The following is a 13606-nucleotide window of genomic DNA, read 5'->3' as shown; positions in this document are numbered from 1 at the left end:
TGTGCAGCCGAGTTATAATTTACGACACGAATGTGTCACGTTCGTATCATATACCTATGTACGTCGTTCAGAGATGTCGAGGGACCTTAGACACTGGAGAAATCGGGACTGCCAGAGAAACTTGAAATTTCTAGGGCCAGCTGGGAATTTGAATTCCTAAATAAGTTGTAGGCCAGATATTCTGATTGTATAGAAAGCTTTCTCACTGCTTAGAATGCCGTTCTACGTAATAAACGATAGTTACTTCCTCCGTTGTTGTACATAGGCTAATTATAAGAGGTAGTGGAATCCAATCACTTCGTATAAATGTGAAGGAACGTAATTGATGAAACGAAACGTTTTCTTTAAATTCTCACACGAAATAAACGTTTAATGTTGTACGTAAGAAAATTCTTTAATTTTTCTGTTTTCATCTAAGGATGAAATATGACAGTTTTCACACCATCTTTGGCACAATACTACATGTTGAATACTCCATCATTTATTCATTGTTGCCTTTCAATTTTCAAAAGGCTCTTATTGTAAGCATTCGTACCTAATTATATTACAATCATTTATTATCCACTACTGTTAAACTAGTCTTTTTCGAATTATTATGCTACTCACTAACGCAAGTATCATTCTCAAGCAATGACTGATACAATTCTGCTTAAAAAAATCTGATTCAGAAAGTGTATACCTATATGGCTTTGATTTTTACATGAATCAATTAGCGAAGTCTCAGTACTTTAGATGAGTACATGCTCCTATAGATATTGAATTTTTTATAAAATGAGTTCAATATGTGTTTTATTTGCATGCACCTAAAATTTTCTGGAATAGTTTATAAATTAGGTATTTACAGGAAGTATCTCACAAAGAAGTTGCATTTAAATTATGATTCCGTACCATTGTCCGTAAATTTGCCAATTTACAATTCCATTTTCGTCATTCTTGGACCTTTTTTTCGTTTTTCTTTTTTCGGTCTCTTCTTTTGCTTGTTACTTGTCTCCTCATTATGAGTCAATTCTCCTGCAGCATTTGACCAATATGGATTAAAGTACCCAGGCTCGCGAGTTGTTATATTAAGCTCCTGACCAACCAAATGAATCATTGTGTTAGTCGACTTGTCGAGCAGGTGTCTGGTTTGATTAGCGAAGTTCCAAGACCACTCCATCATTATATCCCATTGCTGCTGTGTATTTAACACCCTTTGGCTAATCTCTGGTAAATGCAGGATTATGTCGCCAAATAGGGCTGTATTTTCCAAAATATTGGATAGAGCTGCAATTACAATAGAGCAAAATTGGTTTAAACCAACGGATCACATAAATGTTAAGCATTATCAGTTCCAGCGAAACGTTATTAGATCTCTTAGAATACACAGGTTCAAGTACTCACTGTAAATTACAGCGAAACGGGCTTACAATTCATGATCCAAATCATGAGCATGCGGAATTCAATTGACTAGTAAATAGAATAGCATCAGCTGATCGCTATTGATAAACTATGAAAATATGAAAACGCAGTGACACAGAAAAGTTTTTACAATATTTAGTGGCTACGTGGCGTCCAGCGTTATGTTGGAATCGATATCATTTTTACCCTACCATCTCGCAGATTTGCATCCTCTGGAAACGGAGTGTTGCCGGGTTCAAATTCAGCCCTTTCTAAAATATCTCGGCTTGTCTGGATAACGGCGAAAACTTTTTCAGCCAATATCATGACCATTTTATACTGTCTTTCATAATTTTCCATTTTCCTTATTCCCCTAACAGCCTCTACATGTTCCTCACGCCGCCGGGCAAAGAGTCTTTTAACTATGCGATCAAATATTCGGTCAAGGGTCAATCAATACGTATACAAGACAAAATTTTGGTGAGCATGAAATGAATTAGTGTCAATGACGTTATGATCGAAGGATACAAAGTAGCTCGTTCCGATCAGTTTGAACTGAATTGCCAGCAGTAGATTCCTCCACGCTGATTGGTCCGGCCTGCGTCGTATTTTGCACCTGCGCCGTGCACGATACGACAAATATAGGAAGATAAAAAGCGATCATCTTCGGTGCCTGCATACTGCGAGAGTTCTGCGTATGTTATTTACATGCATGGAAATCTATATTGGAAAACCCTTCGGTTACGTACAATGAATATCTTCGTGCTATGTCTCGACAAGTACTAAAAGATCTGTTCAAAAACACGACAGGTTACACATGTGCACGGGTATATTTCAAATACGGCCATCTTGGAATTGGCGCAATCAGCACCAGGAACGAACACAGAAAATGTAGCGACGATGCTGGGTACCACGCTCGTTGACTGAAGTTCAGTCAACGCCGCACTGAACACGTAAAAATAATAAATCCTGACAGAGCCCACGGCATCACGGTCGGATTTTTGTTGTCTTCCATTCAGTAGCGCCAGACTTGAAAACGTTCCTTGAAATTAATTTCCCTATATCTAATTGAAATGTGAGCGCATATGGGTTACCGAACCGTGCTCTGCCGGACTTACAGTAAGCAGTGAATAATTCAGGGCATGGTTTCCATAGCGAACTGCAACTATAGTGGTTGAAATAAAACATATCACACACATGACGTAGTTATTATTTACCGGAAGCCCCATCTGGAAAACAACCTGGGTATGAGAGACGATTTTTGAAATCAAAATTCAGTACTCTGTCTACCGTCTTACATACATACTCATGGGCTCTCTCAAGTCCGTTTACAATGATATTACAAAGACATCATATCGACTACGTGTTTTAATGTAAACCGGGCTTCAGGTTTTTAACACATCGGCAACAAATATGGCCACCATGGGGGAGGCGAAACTTGACGTTCGTATATTATTTAAATAAATTTTGTTATTACCCGAAGTAGATTGTGTTGAATGTGCATTTTCCTGATACTATTATTCCGTAAAATGTGTTAAATTGAGCACCATCAATTTTCGCGGATTGCTATCGTTTTACTTGGAAATGAATAAATTGATATAACAACTGGTGGTTCATTCAGTGATGTGTCATTTTCATAAAATTTTATTTTACAGATGTATGATGACACGATGTACGCTGTTGATCCACAACACGTGGAGGGAGAGATGACAGTTGGTACCAGACAAAAAGCGAATATTGGAGAACCCGACTTCAACACCCTTGACGAACCGATTAGAGACACTATTGTTAGTTGATTGGTCAATTTTCTTTACTCCATTCTATAAACCTAGCCTGAAATAACTTTTCCAATTTGCTTTCTAATACTGAAGTCTTAATTTCTTCGAAACATTGAACTGCCTTCTGACTGCTTATCATGAAACATCTTCATAAGTTACAAAATCACAACATCGGTTAAGCTATATCACCTCGAATAATTTTTTCAGAATCGCACTGCAAATGCGATATGAATAAAAAGTACAAATAATTTAAATAAATTTTTCTTTCAGCTCAGAGATGTTCGAGCAGTTGGAAAAAAATTCTATCATGTACTATACCCAAAGGAAAAGAAGAGCTTACTCAAAGAATGTATGTGTATTTGAACAGCTGTTAAACTGTGAGGTTATTCACTAACCTTGCGCTTACGGATAATTGCAAAAATAGTTACGGTTCCATTTCAAACAGTTGATGGGTAGCCTGTGTCTTATACGAAAAATCAGTTATTATTGGCAACCATCGTTATTCTGTTGTTACAAAATTAAAGTTGCCTGTAGCGGCTGAATTAGCAAATACACTCGCTGATTACGATTTGTAATTAATTTAATGTTTCTCCATGTCTTTAGGGGATCTTTGGGGACCTCTGGTACTTTGTACATTCATGGCGATGTAAGTTAGTTCCAAATCATATTCTTTCCTATTTCAAATTTCAGTTGCTCATTTACTATCTACCCTAAGAGAGTGTATAATTTAATAATCAACTTGATCATTTTCGACAGGGTTCTCCAAGGATCGGATGATGATGTAATCAACAAAAATGATGGTGGCCCAGAATTTGCTGAAGTATTTGTTATTGTTTGGATCGGATCTATGATCGTCACCCTTAACTCTAAATTGTTAGGAGGCAATATGTAAGTCAGTTATAATATTCAAATAATTTAAGTCAGAAGATTAATAGGATTACTATAGCATTTATTCACTTTGTTGAACTTGCTATAAAGTAATGTTGAAAATGCCACTTCTTTGATAGCATCCTTTTATTATTATCGTTCTCATGTTTCAGATCTTTCTTTCAAAGTGTTTGCGTTCTAGGCTACTGCCTACTACCAACAACTATTGCTCTCATTATTTGCAGAATCATTTTGTTAGTAGAACAAACTCTTGTGTGGTTCATTCTACGGTTTATTATTACGATAATTGGGTTTCTCTGGGCTACATATGGTGAGTATTTCAGTTTCAGTTACCATTCTGTCATAAATTTACTAGTCATGTATTATTAGAGCTCGCTTGTACAGTATGAAGAAATAATTTTACCACAGTAAAAATGTTTTAGCCCCTGTATCAAAATAGTCTTAAGAGTCCTAAAATTTTAAAGAAACGTTATTACATGTTAAACTATCATATTTCAGCTTCCATGGCATTTCTAGGGGATAGTCAGCCAGCAGGAAGAAAAGCATTAGCAGTTTACCCTATCTTTTTGTTTTACTTTATCATATCGTGGCTAGTGATATCACACACCACGTGAAAAATCTTGAACACAAAGTAAAATTGATTTTGACTTCAAGACTGTATAAACCTGCACAAAGCCCAATAAAAGATTGACACTGATTTTACAGGCAAATTTAATTGAAAATTAAAGCCTGTTGTGTCTTTCTCTAAATGTGGTTACAATCTTCCTTCAAAGATATGTAGCCTCTGAACCCTTTTGAACACCTGAATAATCAAACGTGATCATTAATTTTCAACGTTGCATTTTCTATGTTTAAAAGTATCTTATTTTCAATGTCCAATGAAAATATATAATATTTATTATATAAATAATAATATTAACGTGTATAGTGATAATAACTATTGAATAAGTATAAATCAAATGTTCCAATAAAAAAAGACATCAACACGAAATTCTATCTCTTTTTACCTACTATTTAGATGTACGAAAAATGCCTTTGTAACCTCTGGAAAAGTTCTCTGCTCTCCTGATGATTCGGATATGCTCGCAGTGCTCTTTGGACAACAATATAACTTGTTTGTAAATCTCCGACCTGTCAATCGAGTAGATCAAACATAATATAAACTGAAATTATACTGTAGTATAGTTTCTTTGATCTCAGTGATATTCAAGTACCACTCTAAATTATGAACATTTCAATCAAGAATCTGATACATTGCCTAGTCATCCGTTTCATCAGCCATTAAAAGCATACCTCGTAAGCTAACTTTGCACTATTGTAGTGTGGCTCATGTAAATAGCCAGCAAGATTTGCTGAAGCATGGAAATATGTCCGAGCAGCTGTTACATTATTATTTCTAGATTCCAATACGCCAAGATTGTTGTAAGATAAAGCGTGACTGTTGTCTGCAGAAATCGCCAATCTCAGACACTCCTGTGCCATGTGTATGTCACCTACACTCTTGAAGTTCAAAGATAATAAATTGAACAGATGTGGAAACAAGTTTTAGATTTAAGAATACCGTACATACATATGTATATATTATGTAAACTTACAATGGCCACATGAGAAATATTATACCACACGTCAGCGATGTTTTCTTCTGTTGCAAGATTGAGTGCTCTCTCAAAGCATGATATTGTATGATCATACTGCTGAGCGTAAAAACAGCATAAGCCCAAATTGGTGAAGAGTTCAGCATTAAAAACGCCCATTTGTAAAAGTCGCCTGTAAATAAAATATCTCTGAGAGAACTTGAAAATAAACTGTATGAAATAACAGAAGATTGATCTTACCTATAATAACGTAATGCCGTTTCTGGTTGATCGTTATAAAAATGATGCATGCCAATGCTTGCAATAGCTTCGATGTGTGCTGCATCCTCTTGCAGTACAGATTTGTAGTATTTTATAGACATTTGCATGTTATTTAAACCTTCAAAAACACGAGCCATTTCGGTCAAAATAGTTACCTGTTGGTGTTTTTTTTTTTTTTTAAATTTCTAATTTATGTCTTGGAATACCATTCAATATCTATTGATGAATTTCGAAATATTACGTAGGTGTAGTTCATTGGAAAAAATTTTGAATTTGATACCTGATGGTATCATAGGTTATTAATTTATTATCTGTGATCGCTTCTTAAGGTCACTTACTTCATTTGAAAAATAATCGAGACCTCCTTTGCAAATATCCAATGCAGCAAATGGCTGATCTAATCTGATATATACCCTTATTAATCTAACAATAGTTTCGATGGTTTTATGGTCCTTCAAAGCAGATCTGAATTGATGCTCTGCATCTCGAGTTAGTCCAAGGGCATAATAACATTTACCCAACTGGACTTTCCACCACCAATCTTTAAATTGACACGCTTGAGTTGCTTGGACTGCTAAATCAAGAGCCTGAAATTTCAATGAAGCTGATCCATAAATGTTGTGGAGAGTTGGCACATAAGACAGTACGATCCCATTCTCCACTTACATATCTCGCATCGTGTTCATGATAGTAAATGTACTCAAACAAAGGTTTGGCAATACCAGGTTGAGCCGCATATTTTGATATATTCAAACGGGATAGCTGAATAAATGGTCCGTCAGGTTCTGTCAACATTGATGCTGTGCCAAGTCTGAAAATAATTAGTTAGTATGCAAGCATATAAACAGGAAATATTACTAAATCAAATTTGTGGCCTTTGTTATGTGTTTGACCTAATACTGCGCCCAGTATTCGCAGTGATTGGTCTTGCTGTTTTTGATGTTCTAGCTGTTCTCAAAGCTTGTTCCATGGTTTCTGATCTTGCAGACTGAGTTGCGGGTCGAACTACACCTGTTACTGGTCTACCTTCAACAATGGAATAACAATCGTTTGACTCAACATTTTTGATGCAATATTATTAAGGGAATACTCGTAACATTAAACGACAAACTCCGTGATCGATTTTAGAGAATCCCTTAAGGGTTAAACTGTTAAAACTCGTGGTAAAATTTTATGGTCACATAGATTAAATGTAATGGCGAAATGTCAACCTGATTCTGTTTTTGGGCGAAAACCTTGTCCAGGTAGTGAGGTGCCTGGATTCTTAAGTGATGTACCTGGTCGAGGCATAGCAGCAATAGTATCATTATCTAAAATACTTTCTGCTATTCCTTCTTCTTCACCTTCAATGTCATCCACGTATACTTGAAGCGTCAATGCGCGCATCTTGAGAATCCAGATTGCCTGCATAAAACTATTATTATTAATATCACGTAGTTGAAGACAATGTTTAATTACTGTATGTAATTTATTGAATGATATGTGTAAATTATACGATTAAAATATAATTACTAATAGCTATTTCAAGTGACTCACCTGATCCAATGGATTCTTTTTTAACAGAGTTGAACATATAGCTGTACATTCTTCGTACTTTCGTCTGTTAAATAGACTAATTGCTGAATATAAGGGATCCATTGTCCAAAAAACAATATAAACTTTTTTCTGTTTTGTTGTGTCAGTGGAGACTAATATTGATCGCTTGGTAGAGAAGTATCATGCCTGGTTCTGCTGGACACATTTATATTGATTATTTCTGTCCTTGACAAAGAGAAAAAAAACACAGTGAAAAATGGAATTGCAGCTGGAGGGAAAATTGAAACGGTCAATTTTGTCATAGTATGATTTTTAATAACACAATAATATTATCTCGAAATTTTATTTTCGCAACATCTTGTATATTGTATTGCAGTATGTCATGAACTTCATGATCTTACGTTTGAATAAAATAAATGAAAAGCATTCTGTATCTGAAATTGCTCACTTCTGCCCTGAAATACTTTAGGTATTTTTTTTGCGTAGATAGAAAAAACTCCAGTACTATAAGAAGTATCTTTCGACTGGTGACCGAATGACTATTCTAAACCATGACAAAAAGGGTGGAAGGACCTGGAGAGAATTGGAGAGAAGAGGAAATAGCAAAGTTACCTTTGATTCATTTATAATTTGACAGCATTCTGTGAATGAAATGTCTCCCCAAATAATACTGACAGCAGAGACATGGTTAGTGGCGAAATTAATGAAATTGTGATGTAACTGGTACATCATCGTAAAACGTTAACGGTTGTGTAAAACGATTCAAGTTTCCTATGCAGGATGTGAAAAATATTCACAAAATTATTTGAGCTGACGTACTCATTCCATGAAACTAATTTTCAAATATTCAGTAAATTATTGAAAATTTTATTTTAATTCTACAAATGCATTTGTTCAGCATTCAACAACAGTTCGAAGAATTTTACAACCAACAAAACATCGAAGAGCAATGTACAGAGGAAGATTTAATAAATTTGCATGAAGCTTTCTTGGTCAGTTCCTGTTTACTATCTATTGTTTGCTGTAGTCGTATAAGCACAAAACACATTCTGCGTGATATATTTTATGAACACTGAGGGAAACAATCTTAATACACAAAAAATGGACTTTCCACCTAACAATATTATGCAATTTCGATTCAAAGACTATAGCCAATTCAAAAACTTGATTGTTTTTATAGGTAACTGAAGGAGAGGAAATGAGCGAGTTGCAACTCCAAGAAGCATTCAGAACTATATTGAAAATTCATATTCCGAATGAGGAATTTCGAACATTATTCAAGAAGGTTCCCACTTTTTAACCATTATGTACCACTTTTTCATTTCTATACGATTTCTGGATACTTGTTGATTTTCATTAGATAAATTTGAAAAGAGACGGATACACAACATGGGATGAATTTATTACTTATTTGCTGTTAGAGTTTCAACAAACAGATACAACCCTGCAGCAGCAAACATTGGAACCCCCTTTAACTGGTGAACCAGAGATACAAAGAACCCATCATCGTAGTGCGGTCTGCAGAATTGTGTTCTGTCCAGAAGTTCGCCCAGTGAGTGTCACCATAAGCTCATCAGTGATTCATTTTCAGAATATATGCGTTCTCTCAATTTTCAGGATAGAACCTGGGATTTTCTGCAAGGTTGTTACTTAACAGCAAGTAGAGATGGTGTTATTAATTACTGGTCTTTGGATCTTGAATATGAGCGAAGCGTTCACTCAACAAATCGTAAGATTCTTTTTTGTCATGCTTCCTGATTTTTCTTATCATTTCACTTATTTTGCCCAAGAGATTTAGCACACAAGGAAACCTAATTTTAATAGAAGATCCTAATTTATAAAATTATAGCCTATGTTTACAAAAGATTCATTTTGAAGCAGATCTGTCAATAAAATTTTTTTGGCAATAAGTAAGTATTCAATTGTAGAACTGTAACTTTGAAATTTCAGCATATTTGAAAGTTTGCTCTACGACTATAACTGATATGATTGTACTACCCGATATTCAAATAGTATGTACAAGTTCTTCGGAACGTGACCTTCGGTTTTATGATACCATGGCAAAGAAATTTGATCTCAGAGTAATGGTATGTATATACTTTCATTATAACGAACATTCAAGTTCTGCTACGATCAGGGCTATGAAAGCAATATATGCAGTAAAATTATCATTTGTTGATATTGATTCAGAAAAATATAGTGGATTTCGGTCGTACATTGTTTCTGTACAGATATCAAGTTTGGAAAATGCAGTTGTATGCATGAGCTACTACTTCAGCCCTAATATTAAAGAAAACTCACACATTGTTTTGGGTGATATGGGAGGAACCGTCAAAGTGATGTCATTCAATTCTTTGGAGAAGGGACCCTTTAAACACACTCCACGACATGACTTAATTCATCTTCGTTACGAAGCTGTGGCTAGAGTTAGCTTTAAAAACAACTGATTGAATTACTTACACTGAAGTTGATTCAATACAGCTATTTCACTTTACTGTTGGTGATTTTCCAAATAACAGGGCGAACTCCAAGGCATGAAAGTTACAGAGTTTAAGAACATTCATGCTGATTGGGTACGACAAGTAGCATACTATGGAAATCTGCGAGCGTTTGTGTCCTGCGGTATTTGCTCAGATCATTCGGTTTTTCTGAGCGACGCAACTGGTACCAAAATGCAATACATATTCAACGTGGCAAAGGGAGTTTCGTGCTTTGATTTCTGTGAAGGTTTGTAAATGCACTTTAGCTCATTTTAGTACATAGGTAAATACTGGTTCGTATCACAGTACTTACTCCCGATTTGTAAGTAATATTGAATTTGCCCCTGCAGAAGCTCATATTCTGGTGACGGGTGGCCCTGATTGTACCGTTCGTGTATGGAATCCGTTTGTGCCTAATAAACCCAACTGCATTCTTCAAGGACATCATGCAACTATTTGTACACTAATAACGCACAATGGTGGAAAACGGATATATTCTCTGGCAAAAGATAAATGTATCAAAGTATGGGATGTCGCAGCTCAAGCTTGTATGCAGGTCGAATATTTCTTGGAGTTCACATTGATATAATAAAAAAAGCAATAGTATCTATACAAATTCAAAGGAATTCTCAAACAGACTTACAACGGTCTGCCAAGTGAACTTGGCGAACATACTCCAATGTCTGTTGTGTACAACTCAATAACGCAAAAACTGATAATAGCCAGTATGAAAATAATCATACTGACATGCGAACACGTAATAAATGCGGAAATATCTGATGGGTATACACACACGAAACCTGTTAGCTGCGTGCTTTATAACACCTTATATAAAATTGTAATTATTAATGAATGTCCTAATAATTCACAAAACAGTTACATACAGTAAAAATTATAAAATTGGTCCACAATGTTACCTCTTTGTTAAATGTTCATCAGGTTGTTACAACAGGCTTGGATTCCTGCTTTATAGTTTGGAATCCTTGGATAGGACGTCGCCTCTATCTTCGCAGAAATGCACACTACAAGTTAGTGTACGGCGAACAAGTTCCCGTTGAAATAACTGCTGCCAGTTTCGATACGTCCGAGCAGTTCCTCCTCACCGGTGCTAGAGATGGGACAATAAAAATGTGGATTTTTCATTCAGGAAACTGTATACGAAATATGAGCATTGAACCCCAGTGGTGTGTTTCGTACACGATATTCTCAACTTTAATTCCTGTAATTTATAATTGCTTCTCCCATTTACACTAGTGAAATAACAAGCATTACCTGGCTATCAAACCGAATCCTTTGTACCGGTTGGAACCGCCACATTACTGAATTTGCAGACACCAAAGCTGGCGTGCATAAAAAAAACTGGGAAACCAGCCACACAGATGACGTACTTTGTACTGCTGCAAATTACCCTCAAGCCCTAGCGACTGCATCATATAATGGCGAACTGATACTTTGGCGATTAGAGACTGGGCAGCCTTACAGAAGATATCGTGTCAATAATCCTACGGGAAGTTGAGTGATTTGAAAAATCTACTTGTCTTTACAGCTTATGATAAATTCTTTTATAGGTAATTGAGTTGAAACACTAATGATGCTTTATCTATTGTAACATAGGTATGCTATATCATACAAGAAAGAAACTAAGGAGAGATTGGAAATACCAAGGAAGAGTCTCAAATCGAACCTAAAGACTTTATCGTTGCAACCGTAAGACTCGTTTCACAATTTAAAACCTGTATACATCTGAATTGTAACAAGAATTAATTTCCTTTCTACGATAAAACTTATTGTAATTGCAAATTTGCATTCTATCGTGCACCAGACAGGAATTATATGTCTACTTTCAAATAGTAGTCCATTCATAATGCATTTAGTTCAATAGTGAACAGACATTATATTCAAATCCTAATACTAGATATTTATTTTAAGAGACGCAAACCTCAATGACGATACAGAAAATAATCCAGAATATGCTTCCGACGATGAAGTGTCTAAACATCAAAAGTCGGCATTGAGTTTTACAAGGATAGTTGGTGTATATGCTATGATTTTTCTCAATGCACGACCAATGGCCCCCGATGTTGGATCTTTATTGTTATCGTTAGAAAATGGGATGATCCAAGTGTGGACTCATCACCCTGCAGCTGGATTTTTAACCAGTTTTTCAGCTATTCATATGTTGGGTGATTACGTGATGTCTTTAGCGACAGATCCCGAAAATCAGTATTTGATTACAGGTTTGAAATAGTAATCAAAAATTTTGTGAATTAAATCAATATTTGATATAATTTTGGTTTCCATTTTCAATCGATCATCTCTTGTAACTGTGAATTTTGAGGAATACTGTATAAAGAAGGTGTATCATAGTAAATTAATCCTGGTAACGAAACATTATTGATCAAACAACAGATTATACTCTCCTAGGGCATACTGCTGGTTACATAAAGGTTTGGTTACTCTCGAACTACGTCTTACCACATCCTCCTGATGTATCTACGGCACTATTAAAACTGAAGTTTCCGTTTTTATGGAAAAATCGGATTGACGGACGTGCAAAAAGGGCTGTTCGAAATCAACCGCAACCACTTTTACTTTCATCCATTCGTGCTCACTGTAAAACAATTAATTCTCTTCAATACATTCCAGAAGCAAGGCTGATTATTAGGTAAGGTTTAGTGGTGCTAATTATGGTATTTTCGATCACTGTCTATAGTGAAATTTACTTTGTCAATCACTCAATATACAAAAATAATGAAATATAATTGAAAATAGGATATGAGTTGTTCTAAACTCAATCTTGTGTATGTGTATGTACATAAGTGCACACATTGAAAAAAATGTGCTTGTGATTAAATTTTTTTCAGCGGTAGTTCTGATCATACTGTTAGATTGTGGACATTGAACGGCCGTTATATTTCAACTTTGGGTACATTCAGACCATGGTCCACATTACTCCCTAACACTTGGGTGGAAAAATATTTTGGTTCATACAGATTGCCACCTGATATCAAAGGTGTCGGAAGTTTTACTACAATGAAGGTAAAATTGTGAAAAAGAGATGGGAAATTGAATAATATTTAACGATCCAGAATATGATACTTGGGCTCCGCTTGAACTGAAAAGTATTTCAATCTGACTAATGTTTGAAACAACAAAAATTCATTGAAAGGCGAATTTTATTATCGTACCATTTTTGTTAAGGTTTTAAATGGAGGTGAGATTCCACAAGAAACGAAAGGTAAAACCGAAGAGGCTGAAATGCTGAAGGAGGTACCGGAACACGAGAGATACATGTTGTATGGCACAAGATTATCATCTCCTAAACTTGGGCATTATTACAAATTACCTGCCCGGTCTAATGCATATGGTGCACCGCCAGTTCTGGATAGTTCATTGGCTTATGTAAGCCTTACTTCAAAAAAGCGTGATACATAAATGTTATACAGACATGTATAGTACATCAATGTCATTCCGTTTATATTCAGATTCCCGTATATACACATTTAGTAACGCATGAATTAGAGCCAATAAAGATTCCTCCAGTACCACAACTAATACAGAAATCGATACCGTAAGTATTTAACATGATTTTTTTAAACACAAATAAAGAAAAGAAACACCTAATTGGTATCTTATGATAGTTATAATAACAATAATGAAGATAGTACCGAAATTGACAAAGATCTTTATC

The 13606-nt window shown here is 35.4% G+C and overlaps 4 protein-coding genes across 5 annotated transcripts; 2 read left to right on the top strand and 2 right to left on the bottom strand.

Moving 5' to 3' along the window:
• Positions 1-906: 906 nt before the first annotated feature.
• On the bottom strand, positions 907-2289 carry LOC124406616 (coiled-coil domain-containing protein 134-like). Its single transcript, XM_046882083.1, has 3 exons — positions 1906-2289; positions 1590-1799; positions 907-1263 (listed from the first exon to the last, which is right to left on the bottom strand). Exons 1-3 carry the CDS (start codon positions 2054-2056, stop codon positions 911-913), a joined length of 714 nt encoding a protein of 237 aa, XP_046738039.1. The 5' UTR covers positions 2057-2289; the 3' UTR covers positions 907-910.
• Positions 2290-2678: 389 nt separating this feature from the next.
• Positions 2679-5034, top strand: LOC124406690 (protein YIPF6). The gene is made up of 7 exons (XM_046882218.1): positions 2679-2820; positions 3033-3164; positions 3426-3504; positions 3759-3801; positions 3912-4043; positions 4196-4353; positions 4542-5034. Exons 1-7 carry the CDS (start codon positions 2791-2793, stop codon positions 4655-4657), a joined length of 690 nt encoding a protein of 229 aa, XP_046738174.1. The 5' UTR covers positions 2679-2790; the 3' UTR covers positions 4658-5034.
• On the bottom strand, positions 4613-7652 carry LOC124406689 (tetratricopeptide repeat protein 8). Of its 2 annotated transcripts, none has more exons than XM_046882216.1 (9): positions 7436-7652; positions 7111-7303; positions 6793-6925; positions 6566-6710; positions 6238-6486; positions 5879-6054; positions 5639-5810; positions 5337-5543; positions 4613-5174 (listed from the first exon to the last, which is right to left on the bottom strand). In XM_046882216.1, exons 1-9 carry the CDS (start codon positions 7535-7537, stop codon positions 5058-5060), a joined length of 1494 nt encoding a protein of 497 aa, XP_046738172.1. In that variant the 5' UTR covers positions 7538-7652; the 3' UTR covers positions 4613-5057. The 2 variants fall into 2 exon arrangements, with proteins under 2 accessions (XP_046738172.1, XP_046738173.1); XM_046882217.1 differs by having other exon boundaries at positions 7111-7313; positions 7436-7595.
• Positions 7653-7816: 164 nt separating this feature from the next.
• Positions 7817-13585, top strand: LOC124406687 (WD repeat-containing protein on Y chromosome). The gene is made up of 17 exons (XM_046882211.1): positions 7817-8122; positions 8334-8427; positions 8616-8720; positions 8796-8987; positions 9053-9164; positions 9386-9522; positions 9955-10162; positions 10266-10471; positions 10553-10753; positions 10855-11099; positions 11170-11427; positions 11530-11622; positions 11845-12152; positions 12340-12580; positions 12780-12954; positions 13117-13317; positions 13401-13585. Exons 1-17 carry the CDS (start codon positions 8088-8090, stop codon positions 13488-13490), a joined length of 2901 nt encoding a protein of 966 aa, XP_046738167.1. The 5' UTR covers positions 7817-8087; the 3' UTR covers positions 13491-13585.
• The last annotated feature ends 21 nt before the right edge of the window (positions 13586-13606 follow it).

Source organism: Diprion similis, chromosome 6 (genome assembly GCF_021155765.1).
Source record: "Diprion similis isolate iyDipSimi1 chromosome 6, iyDipSimi1.1, whole genome shotgun sequence".
NCBI classification, from domain to species: domain Eukaryota; kingdom Metazoa; phylum Arthropoda; class Insecta; order Hymenoptera; family Diprionidae; genus Diprion; species Diprion similis.
The sequence above is the reverse complement of the archived record's forward strand: the minus strand, read 5'-3'. Positions and strand labels throughout refer to the sequence as shown.